A 12,913-nucleotide genomic window follows, 5' to 3' on the forward strand; every position below is an offset into this window, starting at 1 on the left:
CCTCACCCGGGAAGAGCGCAATGATGGTGTCAACTTGGGCCAGTGAAGCAACATCCTCCACAACTAGACTGAAGAACAAAACGACAGCAACTTGTCTGTCCCCCTTCCCCCAATTCCCCAGCACTGTTCCCATCCCCCCAATTCACCAATAAAAAATTTAAAAAATCTTAAAAAAAAAAATACAATGAAAAAGAACCATTCTGACCACCACAATCTACCTGGAGGGCTGCAGCAGCAGCCCGTCGTCACTAAGGGACAGCTGGCAACTCCAGCGTGTCTCCAAGGAAGACGCTGTGGCTTGTCCTGCACCAGCCAGCAGCATGTGCGAGGCCGGCCGGGTGCTGCAGGCCGCGGCACCTAAACTGGGAATCAGGTTCTCCACCAGCACTACATTACAGATTGGAGCACAAGCGCCCACTGACCAAGACTCCAGCCAGAAAGACTCCACAGAGGACCGTGGCTGGAAGCGCCTCACAAGGCCAGGCTGTGCTTGGGACACACAGTAAGACCACGGTTATCGCCCCTCCCAAGGTGACAGCCAAAGCAGACAGACCCCGGGCCACCAGAGGAGCCAGTGTCTGATCCCAATGCACGTCTGTCTCGTCCCCTCAGCTGTAAGCCACACAGAGGAAAACTGAAACCACAGGACCATCTGAAGAAAATGAGTCTCAGAATGAGCATGTCAGCAGTCCGCTTCCACAGGAGACTTACACTCGGCCTGTCTCCAGGCCCAGGAGGGGCAACGAGCAAGAATGAAAGGAGAAGAAAGCAGAGGTTCTGGGAGCTCGAAGGCGCCTCACGAGGGCTGCAGACGGGCAGTTCTCACATCCTGTAAATACTCCCATATTCTGAACCTTTCTTGTAAATATTTTCATACCGTCCTCCCCATTTTGGTCACAAGGTCTTTTTCTGCTCTTAACTTATTTGTAATAATTGGTGGGTTCCTCATATGCCACAGTCTCTGAAAAGATGTTATGTTAAAGCTCAAAAATTCTTCAAAATGGTCTGAAACTAAGTCTCTGTACAACTCAGTTTTCTATAGGTTTTGGACCTTAAAATTTTTTAATGTCACGTTCCCCCTGTTCTAACATGAACAGGGCCAAGGGTCTCTTCTAGGCGGGAGCAGTTATTTACCTGGAGGCAGCTGGCTGTGCCACAGGCTTTAGCAGAAACTGAGCGACAATAAGTTGTGCACAGGTGGCTGGGAAAAGCCACCTGTTCACCCTCGGGAGACGCTGGCAGTCTTAGTGAGCCTGTGGGCCACGGGGTCGCTATGGCATCAGCGTTCCACCTACATGACGTGCTTTGCCCAAGCCATGTTCAACCTTTGTTCTGATCCCTTCATGGAATTCCATCCGTCACTTAACATACTCTTAAAAAAAAAACCTCTATAGCTCATTCTAGCCTTGCTTCTTTAAAAATAGACAGGATCATGTTGAAATTTGATGATGGCTGCTTTAAGAACTACTATGCTCTGTCAAACTTAAATCTTATTTAAGAAATAGACTAGTGTTGCTTGGCATCATATCCATGTTTGTTGCACCTAAGTGGAGCTTCTGAGTTTAGTACTGCTTAAGATTTTCATAAATAAAATTTTTTCTCATGAAAAAAGAGCTGCATAGAACTCTTACATCTGTGTATGTACATGGAAACTGGTGACGCGTGGTAGCTGTGCACGGGTCAGCTCCCTGGGTCAGTGCTGCCCTGGCTTTATGCAGCGTCACCACAGGGAACTGGGGGAAGGGCACGCAGAACCTCCCTGTACAAGTCTTTACAACTTCTTGTGAATCTAGGATTATTTCAAAACAAGATATTTTTTTTTAATCCTCAAAATTGAGATCTAACTTTAAATCTATAACTATGAAACTTTCAGGAGAAAACAGAGGAGAAAAATCTTAGGAACATGGTGTTAGACAAAGGAATCTTACACATGCCATCAGAATCGCAATCCAGAAAAGAAAAACTAATGAATACGACTTAATAAATGAAGGGCCGCCAGACTTGGAGAAAACATTTGAAGGTCACACATCCCACAACGGCCTTGTACCCAGACTATATAAAAAGCTGTCATAACTGAACACTACAAAAACAAGCCAATTTTTAAAAAAGGCAAATGACTTGAACAAGGAATGTTTGCACGGCTAATAAACGCACAGAAGCTGGTTGACATGATCAGCCACTCAAGGAACGCAAATCAGAACCGGCTAAGACGTTGCTCCCATTAAGAGTGGTTGAAATGAAAGGTCTGACAGTCCCAGCCGCTGACAAGAACATGAGACGCCTGGGTCTCACACAGCGCTGCTGGGAACACAGTGGCCCAGCCCTCTGGGAGGCGTGGGGCAGCTCCGTAAACTCGTCGCAGAAGCAGTGGCTGCCCCAGAGAAGGCAGCTCAGGCGCACACGGATAGGGGCAGGGCGATAGAGCAGCTCTGTTCTCAACAGCCCCAAACAGAAACAACTCAAATGTCTCAGCATCTGGTGAATGGACACACTGGTACGTCCATGTCACCGAGACGGCGCGGCAATAAAAAGCAGCAGAGTGTTGACAAGCTGCGTGAATTTCAGAGGCATCAAAGGTCATGTACAGTTCTGTTTGTAGGAGATTCTCCAAGACAAAACTGGAGATGGAGGGGAAAGGGCAGTGGTTGCCCGTGTTATACGACTCTCCAGGTGTAACACGAGGGCATTTGGGGGGACGGGATTGGTCTCTGTCCTCACTGGTGTTTACACAAATATAAATGTATTAAAATTCACAGAACTGTACACCTACCCTAAAAAGTAAAATTCACCCTGTGATGACCCATCACCAGCTGCGAGCACACTGACAGCTCTGAGGCTGTGACTATGAAAGCATTTGGTAAACTGAAGATCACCATCACAATGTGTGTTCACTAAATTAAGCGGAACAAGAAATATTACTAAAACGGACACTACTGACCACAAATCCTGATCCAACATTTACTAAGGAGGCCAGCTTCCAGCTCCACCGGCCATCTCCCAGCATGTGTGCCAGCAGGGAGAAAAGCACGCGAAGCCACCACTGGTCAACCACAAAACAAAAAACCTACACACCCCCGTGAGGCTTGGCCATGGGTCCACCTCAAACCCTCATAGCGCCTGTGTCGTGGGGTCAGACGTGCTCCTCTCCAGGTGTGGCCCCTGCCCAGATCTGGAGAACCTGCCACTCAAAGCAAAGGTGGCCACACCTGAACCGTCTGTTCCGCTTGGCCCTGCAGACGGTGAGGGCGGGGCCCACGCAGACACCCTGCACCAGAGGTCCAGGACCACGGTGCTCCGTGCTTACAACAGATTCTGCTGGAGGGCGGTGCTTCCAGGCTTCCCACAAACACATCGTCCTGGGCGGTCCCGTCGCAGCCTCCGCCCACTTTTGTTGGGGTCCAGCCTTGCTTCTGTGGACCCCAAGAAGGACTGTATCTGCCAAGAAGGACTCCCTGTGGTTAATGGAACTCAAGTTCAAAACCAGAGTCTAGCAGCCGTTGCTGACAGATGCCTGCCTCGCACACACTCTGCATTTCAGGGAAAACACAGACTGAGCCTTCAAGCTGCTGCACTGTGCTCCTGCTGGCTGAGCCGACCCTTATAAGGGAGTTCCTGGTATGGTGTTTTGACCAATGGGCTGAGACCTGCCACATCCAAATGGAGCTTCTGACCAATCATAGTGGCTCCATAACAACCAATCAGAAAGTATAAAGCTGGCCAATCACAACAGTGCTATTTGCACCAATCAGACTGCGCACGCAAATCTGGATTCCTCCTTGCACAGAAATGGACTAATTGTGAACCAGGGCAGGAACTTTCTCTATAAAAGGCGGCCTCCCCTTTGTCTCCAGGATGCACTTTCGGTTTTCTTCAGAGGCCGGTTCCCCGTTTTGCTAGCTGTTCACTTGAATAAAGTTTCTCCTCTTTTCCACACCTCAGACTGGGGACTTTTGTTGACACTTCCCACCCAAGTTCTGGAGGGAATGATGTTCAAAACCTTCTCAGTCACGTTTCACTTACCTGGGCACCACATCATCACCTAAATTCCCACAGTTTACCCAACCAACAAAAGCCGCTTACCTGGAAGAGTATGAAGATGAGGAACAGCTCGTAGACCACACTGACGCACAGCCAAAACCTCCAGTACGCTACAAAGACACAGAGAACACAGCGTTAGGAGCCCAGGCCCGCCAGTTCCTGGCAGAGTCCATCTTCCACGGAGTCCTGCACACGTGGCTCCTGGAAACATGGGCCATCTGTTCTGGGCCCCCTTCTGTCCCCAGTAGAGACTTTTTTTTTTTTTTTTGGTAGAGGGCAGCGTCACTGGCCCTCATATGTGGGATCCGAACCGGGGCCCTCTGGCGTCCCAAGCCAGCTCTTAACCACTGTGCCACTCGGCCAGCCCCCCAGTAGAGATTTTATAAAGCAAGACCTAACTCAGAAGGGAGCACAGTTTCTCTCTGAATGCTTTCTCCTTCCTTTTCTTCCCTTCCAGTCCTTAAATCTTTTCTTTTTCTTGTCTCACTGCAGCGGCCCAGAAGGCCCATCAACTAGGGCACAGAAGCAGTGACAGCAAAAATGCTTGTCCTGTATTTACTAGCAATGTTTCTAACCGTCCACAGGAAATAGGTCTGCAGTAGGTTTTTGGTGGATACCTTTTATCACGTTAAGAAAATCTTTTAATTCCAGTATGAGATTTTATTTTCCTGCATTTAAGAGGATCAACGTTTTTCTTTAGTGTTAATGTGACAAATTACATTCACACATTTTCTAATGTTAAACCAGCTCTGAATTCCTGGGATTAAACCCAATTTGTTCATGGTGGTTTGTTTTAGGAAACTGTCTTCAGTTCCAACCAGCACACAGTAGGAACTTATCCCTCTGGCGACTACGTCAACAACACTGTATTGCATGCTTCAAAGTCAGTGAGAGTAGATCTCGAACGTCTTCACCACCAAAAACCACCACACTGTAATTATAAGAGGTGGTGGAGGTGTTAGCTAACCTTAATGTGGTAACCATTTCACAATCTGTGTGCACATCACATCGCCTCGCTGTGCACCTTACACTTACACAATGCTCTGTGTCAGTGTTATCTTAGTAATGCTGGGGAAGAAGAACTCGCCCCTCAAAATTCCTTTATCAGCCAGGACTCCACTCTTTACCACTTGCTTCCACCCCCCCCCCCAATGGGGTAAGTTTTTCACTGGGGGACAAGATAACGAGAGAAGTCCAGAACTATTCTAAAATGCAAATGATAACTTTTACCTTCCAAGGTTCTTGATAATCCTACTAATAAAGGCCCAAGGTATCCAGTTTCCCTTTGCTTATGTCTGTAAAATAAAATCACCAGCCTACTTTTAAAAACGAATTCACCTTGAATAAAAAAGGTGCTGCTCACAAACTTTTAAGACTCTGCACCAAGAGATCCAAGGCTGGGCCATGGCTGTTCTGGGGAAATATTCCTGCAGCCGGGAGAGCAGACTGGAGGACGGGCAGTCAGCTGGGGGGATGTGAGGGGGGTGCCAAAGCCTGACGTTATGTTCCTCAGCAGCAGCTCACTGCACAGGCTGTCCCCATGATTCCTAGGGCCAACCCAGCAACCTAGGGGACTGTGCCTCATGTACTGATGGGAAAACCACCATGGAGATTTATGAAAAAGCAGCCTGGTACAGGCAGGAAATACAAAGGTGGTGCGTTCTTAGGGAGGTTTGCTAATGGAGTTCCGAGTTCCAGGATAAGCAGCTGAGGTGACAAACTTATTCTTCAAGAGAAACAGCTCGAGGGCGGGAAGCCTGGAAAGTTCTCCCTGGTCCAAAGGCTTGTGGTGAAGTAACTTGGGCCGCCCTCACCCCCAGGGCTGCTGCCCAGTCAGTGCCCGGCCCCTTGGCAGTGGAGCCTCCCCAGCCGCAGGCGCACTCACACATCAGTCCCGGGGGCTCGGGGACCGCATCTGAGGCTGCACTGTCTCTTCCCCCATCGCTGCCTATCGCCTGGCACACCCCCACTCAGAGCACGCCCTGAGCCCCACCCCAACAGAAAGGTGGGCAATCTAAGAGTCCCTGTCACTCTCCCCCTGAAGTGCCCACCAGGGCCCAGGCCTGCCCACATCCCCCAGGACCCAGCAGGCCCTCCCCCCACATTCGCATCACCAGGGTCTCCATTCCTCTTGGGACTCCTGGGGCTGGTTCCCGGATCCAATATGCGCCCCCCACTTATTCCTAAACATCGAATCTGGGCGCCTTGAAGCCCTGGTGCCTTCCCGCCAGATGGACATGCACATCAAGAGGACGCCTTTCTTGCAGACAATGCACGTTTTGGCATGAGGGCCCCCTGGGCAAGGCCAGGGGGCCCCCCTCCAGCACCCTCTCTGGGATGAGAAAATCCTCCTCGCCATTTGTCTCAGTGTGTAGCACTGACCACAGACTCACTTCAACTGTAAGCTGACTTGAGAAGTTGGAGGATGTCCTGCTAACCACAAGACACCTGGGAGCTGACGGGCTCCCCTCATTAATTACATCAGAGACTGGTGAGGAAACACGGAGTTTACGCAAAGCAACTAAACTGAGAGGAGGGCAGAGTCGGACTCAGAAATGTTATGCTGCCCTCTGCACAGGGAACCTGGCTTAACACTCAGGCGGCTCAAAGATGACCAGCATCACAGACTGGACGGAGCCAAGGGGCCACATGCTGGGAAGCGGCTGCCCGCTGGCCAGTCTGGCCTCAGCAGGGGCCTGTCTATCTGGCTCAAGCTGCATCCAGCGCCCGGTGTGACCAGCTCCAGCTGGGCTTCAGCAGCTCTTACTCTTCCTCCCAAACCGATTTGACAAACTGAACTGCACCTGGGTTTCCACTGTGATCCCGGTGGTTTCTACACCTGTCTCACTTTTCCCTTGCTCTGGTTAGGAGTCCAAACCTTTCTGAGGAAGGCCTGGATGTGCCAGGTGACTGAGAGGCGCAGATGGTCTTGCAGCTCCGGACTCGGGGGCCAGCCCCTTCCCCGCCCCTCAGCATGGGCCAGGCCCTGCAGCTCGGGAAGCTCACCACTGCCCATGGCCAGGGTCCATGCCAGCGCGATCCAGCATCCACGCCCCCAACAGGCACTAAAGGGGCAGGGTGGCTGCCGAGACCGTGCAGGAGCCCCCACACTGCTCAGCGCGCCCACTACGCCCTGCGGACACGTCCCTTCTGGAGGACACTTTGGTAACGTCTCCCACAGGCCTGTCTGTGCCCTGTACCGGCCACTTCTCCCAGGACTCTGTTAAATGAATCATCAGGTGTGTACACACACAGGTACGTGTGAAAAGTCACTATAGCCCAGCTTATTACAATAAAATCGGAAACCCCTAAATATACAATCATATGGAACTGGTGAAATTAACTGTAGTGCACTCATATGACGGCTAAACAAGCAGCCATTAAAACCAACTGTCACAAAAAACTAAGCAAACGCCTGTGTTAGACCTGAAGTGGAAAATGCATGATATCAACCCACACATACGATTCCAATTTTTTAAAGCTATGTATGTGTACAAGCATACAAACACATCAAAACTTAATAGTGGTTATTTTTTGTGAGTTTTTATTTTTAATAATATTTTTTGTACTTTCCAAATTTTCTACAGTAAATACACACCCCTACTAAGACAGAGAAGAATCATGTTACTCAGTCGTGACCCTTCAGGAAAACCACGCCCTGCCCCCAGTGAGGCTGGAGCCCTGAACACGCGGGGGCCTGGGTGGGGGGGCAGGGCAGGCAGGGCTCCCCTCCAGCTGAGGTCCGGGGTTTGTTAGAACTCCCCATAACTTTGAGGAGTGGGAGGCAGAGGCAAAAGAACCTGCCAGCAGGGTGGATACCTCACGGCCTGTGGCACAGCCACCTGCTCAAGCCCACTGGGCAGTCCTGGGGCACCTGGGTCTGTAGGAAGAATGCCCCCGACCAAGGCAGAGACGGGCAAGGGCAGCTGCTGGGCAGGGTGAGGGTCAGAACGGCTGAGGAGCAGAAGGAGCTCTGGGGGCTGAAGGAGGAGGAGCCTCCAGGTAACTTGGAAACGCTCCCCTCGCCTTCCTCAGATGACAACAGTGTGGGTGGCTGACCAGAAGGGGCCAGGAAGAGGGACGGGCAGGACACTCACACCCCGCAGCACAGACACAGAGTGACCGCTCAGAACAGAACCGCCACGCGGGCGCACACGGAAGAAGAAACGGCAAGTTACCTGGATGAGGTCTGGAAAATGGCCCGTCTTTGGCTTGTGTGACTCCAAAACATAAGAAAACCAAAATACTGGCCACAATACCTCTGCAAATAAAGAACAAACAGCCCTCAGTGTGTGTGAGCGCAGGTCCGTGCCGGCTTCTCCCAGGCAGGAGGCGGGACCCCGAGGGTGACGCTGCGGTGACAGCCCCGGACCCCGGTGGGGCAGGGCAGTTGGAAGCTGAGCCTCGTGTGACTCGGCAGCAGGGAGGGCTGGCTGGGCCCACTCCAGCAGCCTGGACTCAACAGCCCCCATTGCAGCTCCAACCGCCCGGGGCAGCACCGCGGAGGGAGAAGACCCTCATGGGGCAATGCACCAGTATGCTCACAGTCTCCACTTCTTATGGAATCCGTATGTACATATGCAACAAGTGTGGCCATTTTCTCCTTCTAACCTGTCTCATGTTCATTTGATTAGTCCAGCCAGAAAAACTTAGAAGGTGGGAGGAAAGTTACTCTCCCGCCACAGGTTTGGCGAGCCAGCCGGGGGCTCTCGCGGGGACCCTGCTAGCCCCCTGGACTGCTGCAGCTGGAGGTCAGGGCCACGCCACAGGAACCATGGGAGAGCCTTCTCACCTTCTCAGCCTCCCAGTCTCTGTCTGCAGGGCTGGGTAGGAGCTGCAAGTGGTGCAAGGCCTTTTCTGAGTTTAGATCGGCAGGAAAAATGTTTGTGACACTAACTTCTTGCACCTAGACACTCTAGGGTTTTCTATATTCTTTTCTCCCAAAGATGTTCGTTTTTTCCTGTGTGTGTCTCGCGTGTCGTTGTTCTAAGAAGGAACTACCACGGGGACAGAACACGGGCACAGGCTCCCATAAGTGGGAGCCGGCCCCACAGGTGGGGAGCTAAGCAGCTCTCTCCAGACCAGCGTCTGCGGAGACAAACTTTGCTCTAGGCCTCCGTCTAAAAATCACATGAGGTTTTTCTTTCCTTCTCGTTCTGTGTCCTGGGGCCTAGGCTTTGTGACCATATCCTCTCTGGTCCCCGCCGTCGGCCAGGTGCACTTTCCACGGTGCACCTGGTGGCCAGTGGGATAAGCTGGGGTTCCCAGTGCGCCTCTGTCTGGACGTGCCAGCTCCCGGGGGTTGTGTCAGGAGTGGCCCCAGCCCACATGGGGCCTTTGTCACCGCACCCTTCGCCACCCATTACTGCTGGACAGGTCCCAGTGCAGCCGTGCCGGCCCGGGGCCACGAGTTAGCGGGTTCAGGGCTGGAGAGCCTCACATTTTGTGGGAGAACTGAGACGCCCTCTCCACACCACCATTCTGACCGCCTGGGTGACGAAGGTCTGTGCTGTCTCCGTTTTGGGGAGTGACTTTCTGGGATCCAGGGGCTGCACTGTGCGTCTACAGCACAGATTTACCCCAAGGCTGGGAGGTCACTTCCAGGTGTTCCCATAAAAAGGATTACTGGTTTGCATTGCTACTGAGATGACCAGATGTTACTGTCACTGGCCAGACATAGATCCTTTAATTAGGAAAACTTCTGAATTGGAAAATTTTTAGAGCTCTCACCATAACAGCAGTTTTATTGGTACCTAGAGAGAGGCCAAATTATTAAAAAATGAACATAAAGAAATAGAACTACAAGCCTTACAAACAAAAACCAGCTGGGGACGCCTTATTGAATCTGCCGTCTCGGCTTCCCCTCGCGGGTCTGACAGATGCTAATAAAACATCAGGTTAATTAACAAGAGAGTGTGGGATGGCTGAAGGGAAGGGTCAAGACTTTTTCCAAGAAAGTGAAAAAATTGTAGCAAAGGATATTAAGAAATAAGGTGAATAAGGCAAACATGGACAGAGTGACACAGAGACAGAAAGGGAAGTGAGCGTCACAGCCTCACCGGGAAGGGCGGGTCTGGATGGTGACCAAGATACGGGGTGAACAGAACAGACACTGACGCGTTAGGGTCTCACGCAGACTCCCAAAGCTTGGCCAAAGGGGCCCCGTTAGTCCCCCAGCCTTGCCGGGAAAGCCTGCTCTATTTACCCCCGTTTGGAGAAATTAAAAAAGTCACTAAGGCAGAGATTACGACGAGAAGCCCCATCAGCAGGCAGGTCGCTTAATGAACATAAAGGCTGACAAAAGGACCAGGGCCTTGACTGACCCCTTGCTGGGGACTCAAAGCCTTCTGACTCAAGAGTGGGTAACACAGCCAGGGTACAGGAGAGAAATTTCCAGGACTCCTTGATATGGGAATTCACAAACTGTGGTAACAAGACCCACTGGCGTAGCCCGGACTCAGGCTACGATTAGGTTGCAAGAATATGGAAATAGAAGGTTGGTAAGAGTATGGAAATTGGAATGTTTAAACAGGCTGCATGTTAAAAAAAGTCATTCGATTTACCTGAATGATTTATGGGACACTGCTGGCCAGAAGCAATGTAAAACCGAAACCCAATGATCAAGCCCTAATGGAGTCTACGGTTAGGAACGGAAGAGGTTTTTAAGAAAGTTTTTAATAGCGTCATTGAAAGCTTTGTTGCAAAGGCCTAATGGGCAATGAGACAAGAGGTACCTCGGAGACTGTGAGGCTGCCGTTTTCCCTTCCAGGTGGCCCGCTGCAGGGGCCGAAGGCCAACGGAAAGACCGCCTCTAGAGAACTTGGAAAAGCCAGGGGGGCCTCAGGCTTCTGTGAATGGACGGCCTGCTAAGCCCAGCAAGAGAGAAGTAAAACCTCATGGATGCCTCCTTCCCAAACCCAGCCCGATGGCTTCCCCGTGGCTGCTGCCTGCGTCCCGGGCCTGGCGTGGCTGCCGCCTGCCTGGGACGTGCAGGCCATCAGAAGGGCGATGCCTTCTGCACCCTCCTGGGTCTGTGCGATCACTTAATGCCACCAGAAACATTGACTGCTTATCCCGGCTGAAACCTCTCAAGATGGCCAAAAGGACGTAGTAACTTCTAGATCAGAAATTTCGTGGAACGGGAAGCTGAGGACTCAGAGCCTAACCTGAATTTCCTAAAGGCTCCTCCCTAAGCTACAATGAAACTGTCCCCAGAGGGAAAGACACAGGTTAGGGATGATGCAGTTGGACAGGTAGGTCAGCCTATGCTGTCACTTAGGTTACAACCCAACTCTGGGAACTCAGAGCAGTGTCCTTATCTTACAAATCTCTGTGAGACCAGAAACACAGCTCTGGGAGCAGTTCCGGTCCACTGAACTTTATCAGCCCCGCTTCCTAAGACTGAAGAAAAAAAATGGGAGATTAGTGTCTTCCTGAAACCACAAACTGCTTCTCTGGCTCTAAGACTCCCTTGCCAAGGACAAATACCAATTTTAATTGTCTTCCCCACAAACATTAATTAGAAAAAGCCTTAACCATCTGAGTAGGTTAGCATATTATCCATCTCATGGCAATGATTTTAAAACCAAGGTGTCTGTCTGTACGTTCATGTGTGTTGTGTAGTGGTTTCTACCTCCAATGACATTGCTAATTTGTAAAAGAGCTCTATTCAAATGGCTTAAACAAACCAGCACTTACATAAAAATTCTCAAAGGGGCGGCCTATTTGCTCAATTGGTTAGAGCACAGTGTTCATAACACCAAGGTTGTCGGTTCGATCCCCACATGGGCCACTGAGCTGTGCCCTCCATAACTAGATTGAAACGACTACTTGGAGCTGATGGGTTCTGGAAAAACACACTGTTACCTAATAAAAATCTATTTTTTTTAAAAAGATTTTATTGAGGAATTGGGGATGGGGAACAGACAAGTTGCTGTCCTTTTGTTCTTCAGTCTAGTTGTGAAGGACGTCGCTTCACTGGCCCATGTTGGTAGTATGATCACTGCGCTCTTCCCAGCTGAGGCTGATTGGTCGCCAGCCATTGGCTGGCTGCTGGCCACTCACGGTAGCTCATGGCAGCCCCACTGCAGCCTACGCCCTCGCCGTTGACTCAAGGCAGCCCAGCTCCAGGTCGAGCTGCTGTTCACCATCTTAGCAGGGAGGGAGCAGTGTCACTGGCCCATGTGGGATCTGAACTGGGGCCCTACTCCTCAGAGCTTGCGCTCCCAAGCCAACTCTTTTTTTTTTTTTGCTGAGCCATCCTGCTACCTATTGGCAGCTTAGCGGCAGCTCAGCTTGGGCCAGGCATCGAACCGCTGTTGCTCAGAGCTCAAACTCTTGAGCGAGCTCTTAACCAAGTGAGCCACTCGGCTGGCCCCCCCCCAAGCCAACTCTTAAACAACGAGCCACTCGGCCAACCCCAAAAAAATCTTTTTTTAAAAAAATAAAGCTTTTATTAAAAAAAAAAAAAATTCTCAAAAATAGAATAGAAATGAATCCGAATGCTTTTCCGGATCACATGCTCCAGGAAATATTTGCTACTGGAGCTGGTCTGAGTTTGGTTTGGTTAAACACGCATGTCCGTGCAGTTATCATCATTTTGTATACTTTCATTCTACCTGGGTTTATTAGTCAAGTAAGTTTATGTTACCTATGTTGCAAAATTTGTCAACAAGAAAAAGAGCTTGGTATGATGAAATTCTCACAAGTAACCGACGTAATTGTTAAGAGCAAGTAAATTAAATAAATGGTAAGTAGGGCAGAGCTTTTTCTGCAGGTGAACTCTTTATCAATAATTATATTTCATGTGTACTTAAAAAAATGGTTTCCTAAATCTTTCTGAAACATTAAAGTTTTGCTAACTAAATTAAATGAT

The 12,913-nt window shown here is 50.4% G+C and overlaps 1 protein-coding gene across 5 annotated transcripts in view; it reads right to left on the reverse strand.

Moving 5' to 3' along the window:
- Nucleotides 1–12,913, reverse strand: part of PTDSS2 (phosphatidylserine synthase 2) — a 38,404-nt gene that overhangs the window by 9,438 nt on the left and 16,053 nt on the right. For 3 of the 5 annotated variants that reach the window (XM_019631150.1, XM_019631152.1, XM_019631153.1), the window contains exons 3-4: nt 8,217–8,299; nt 4,081–4,148 (exon numbers count right to left, since the gene is read on the reverse strand). In XM_019631150.1, the coding sequence (XP_019486695.1) occupies nt 4,081–4,148; nt 8,217–8,299 (151 nt within the window). Of the gene's footprint in view, nt 1–3,304; nt 3,403–4,080; nt 4,149–8,216; nt 8,300–12,913 lie in introns of those variants that run through there. The other 2 variants (XM_019631154.1, XM_019631151.1) reach the window with 2 other exon arrangements.

This window comes from Hipposideros armiger, unplaced genomic scaffold (assembly GCF_001890085.2).
Source record: "Hipposideros armiger isolate ML-2016 unplaced genomic scaffold, ASM189008v1 scaffold_983, whole genome shotgun sequence".
Classification (NCBI taxonomy): Eukaryota; Metazoa; Chordata; class Mammalia; order Chiroptera; family Hipposideridae; genus Hipposideros; species Hipposideros armiger.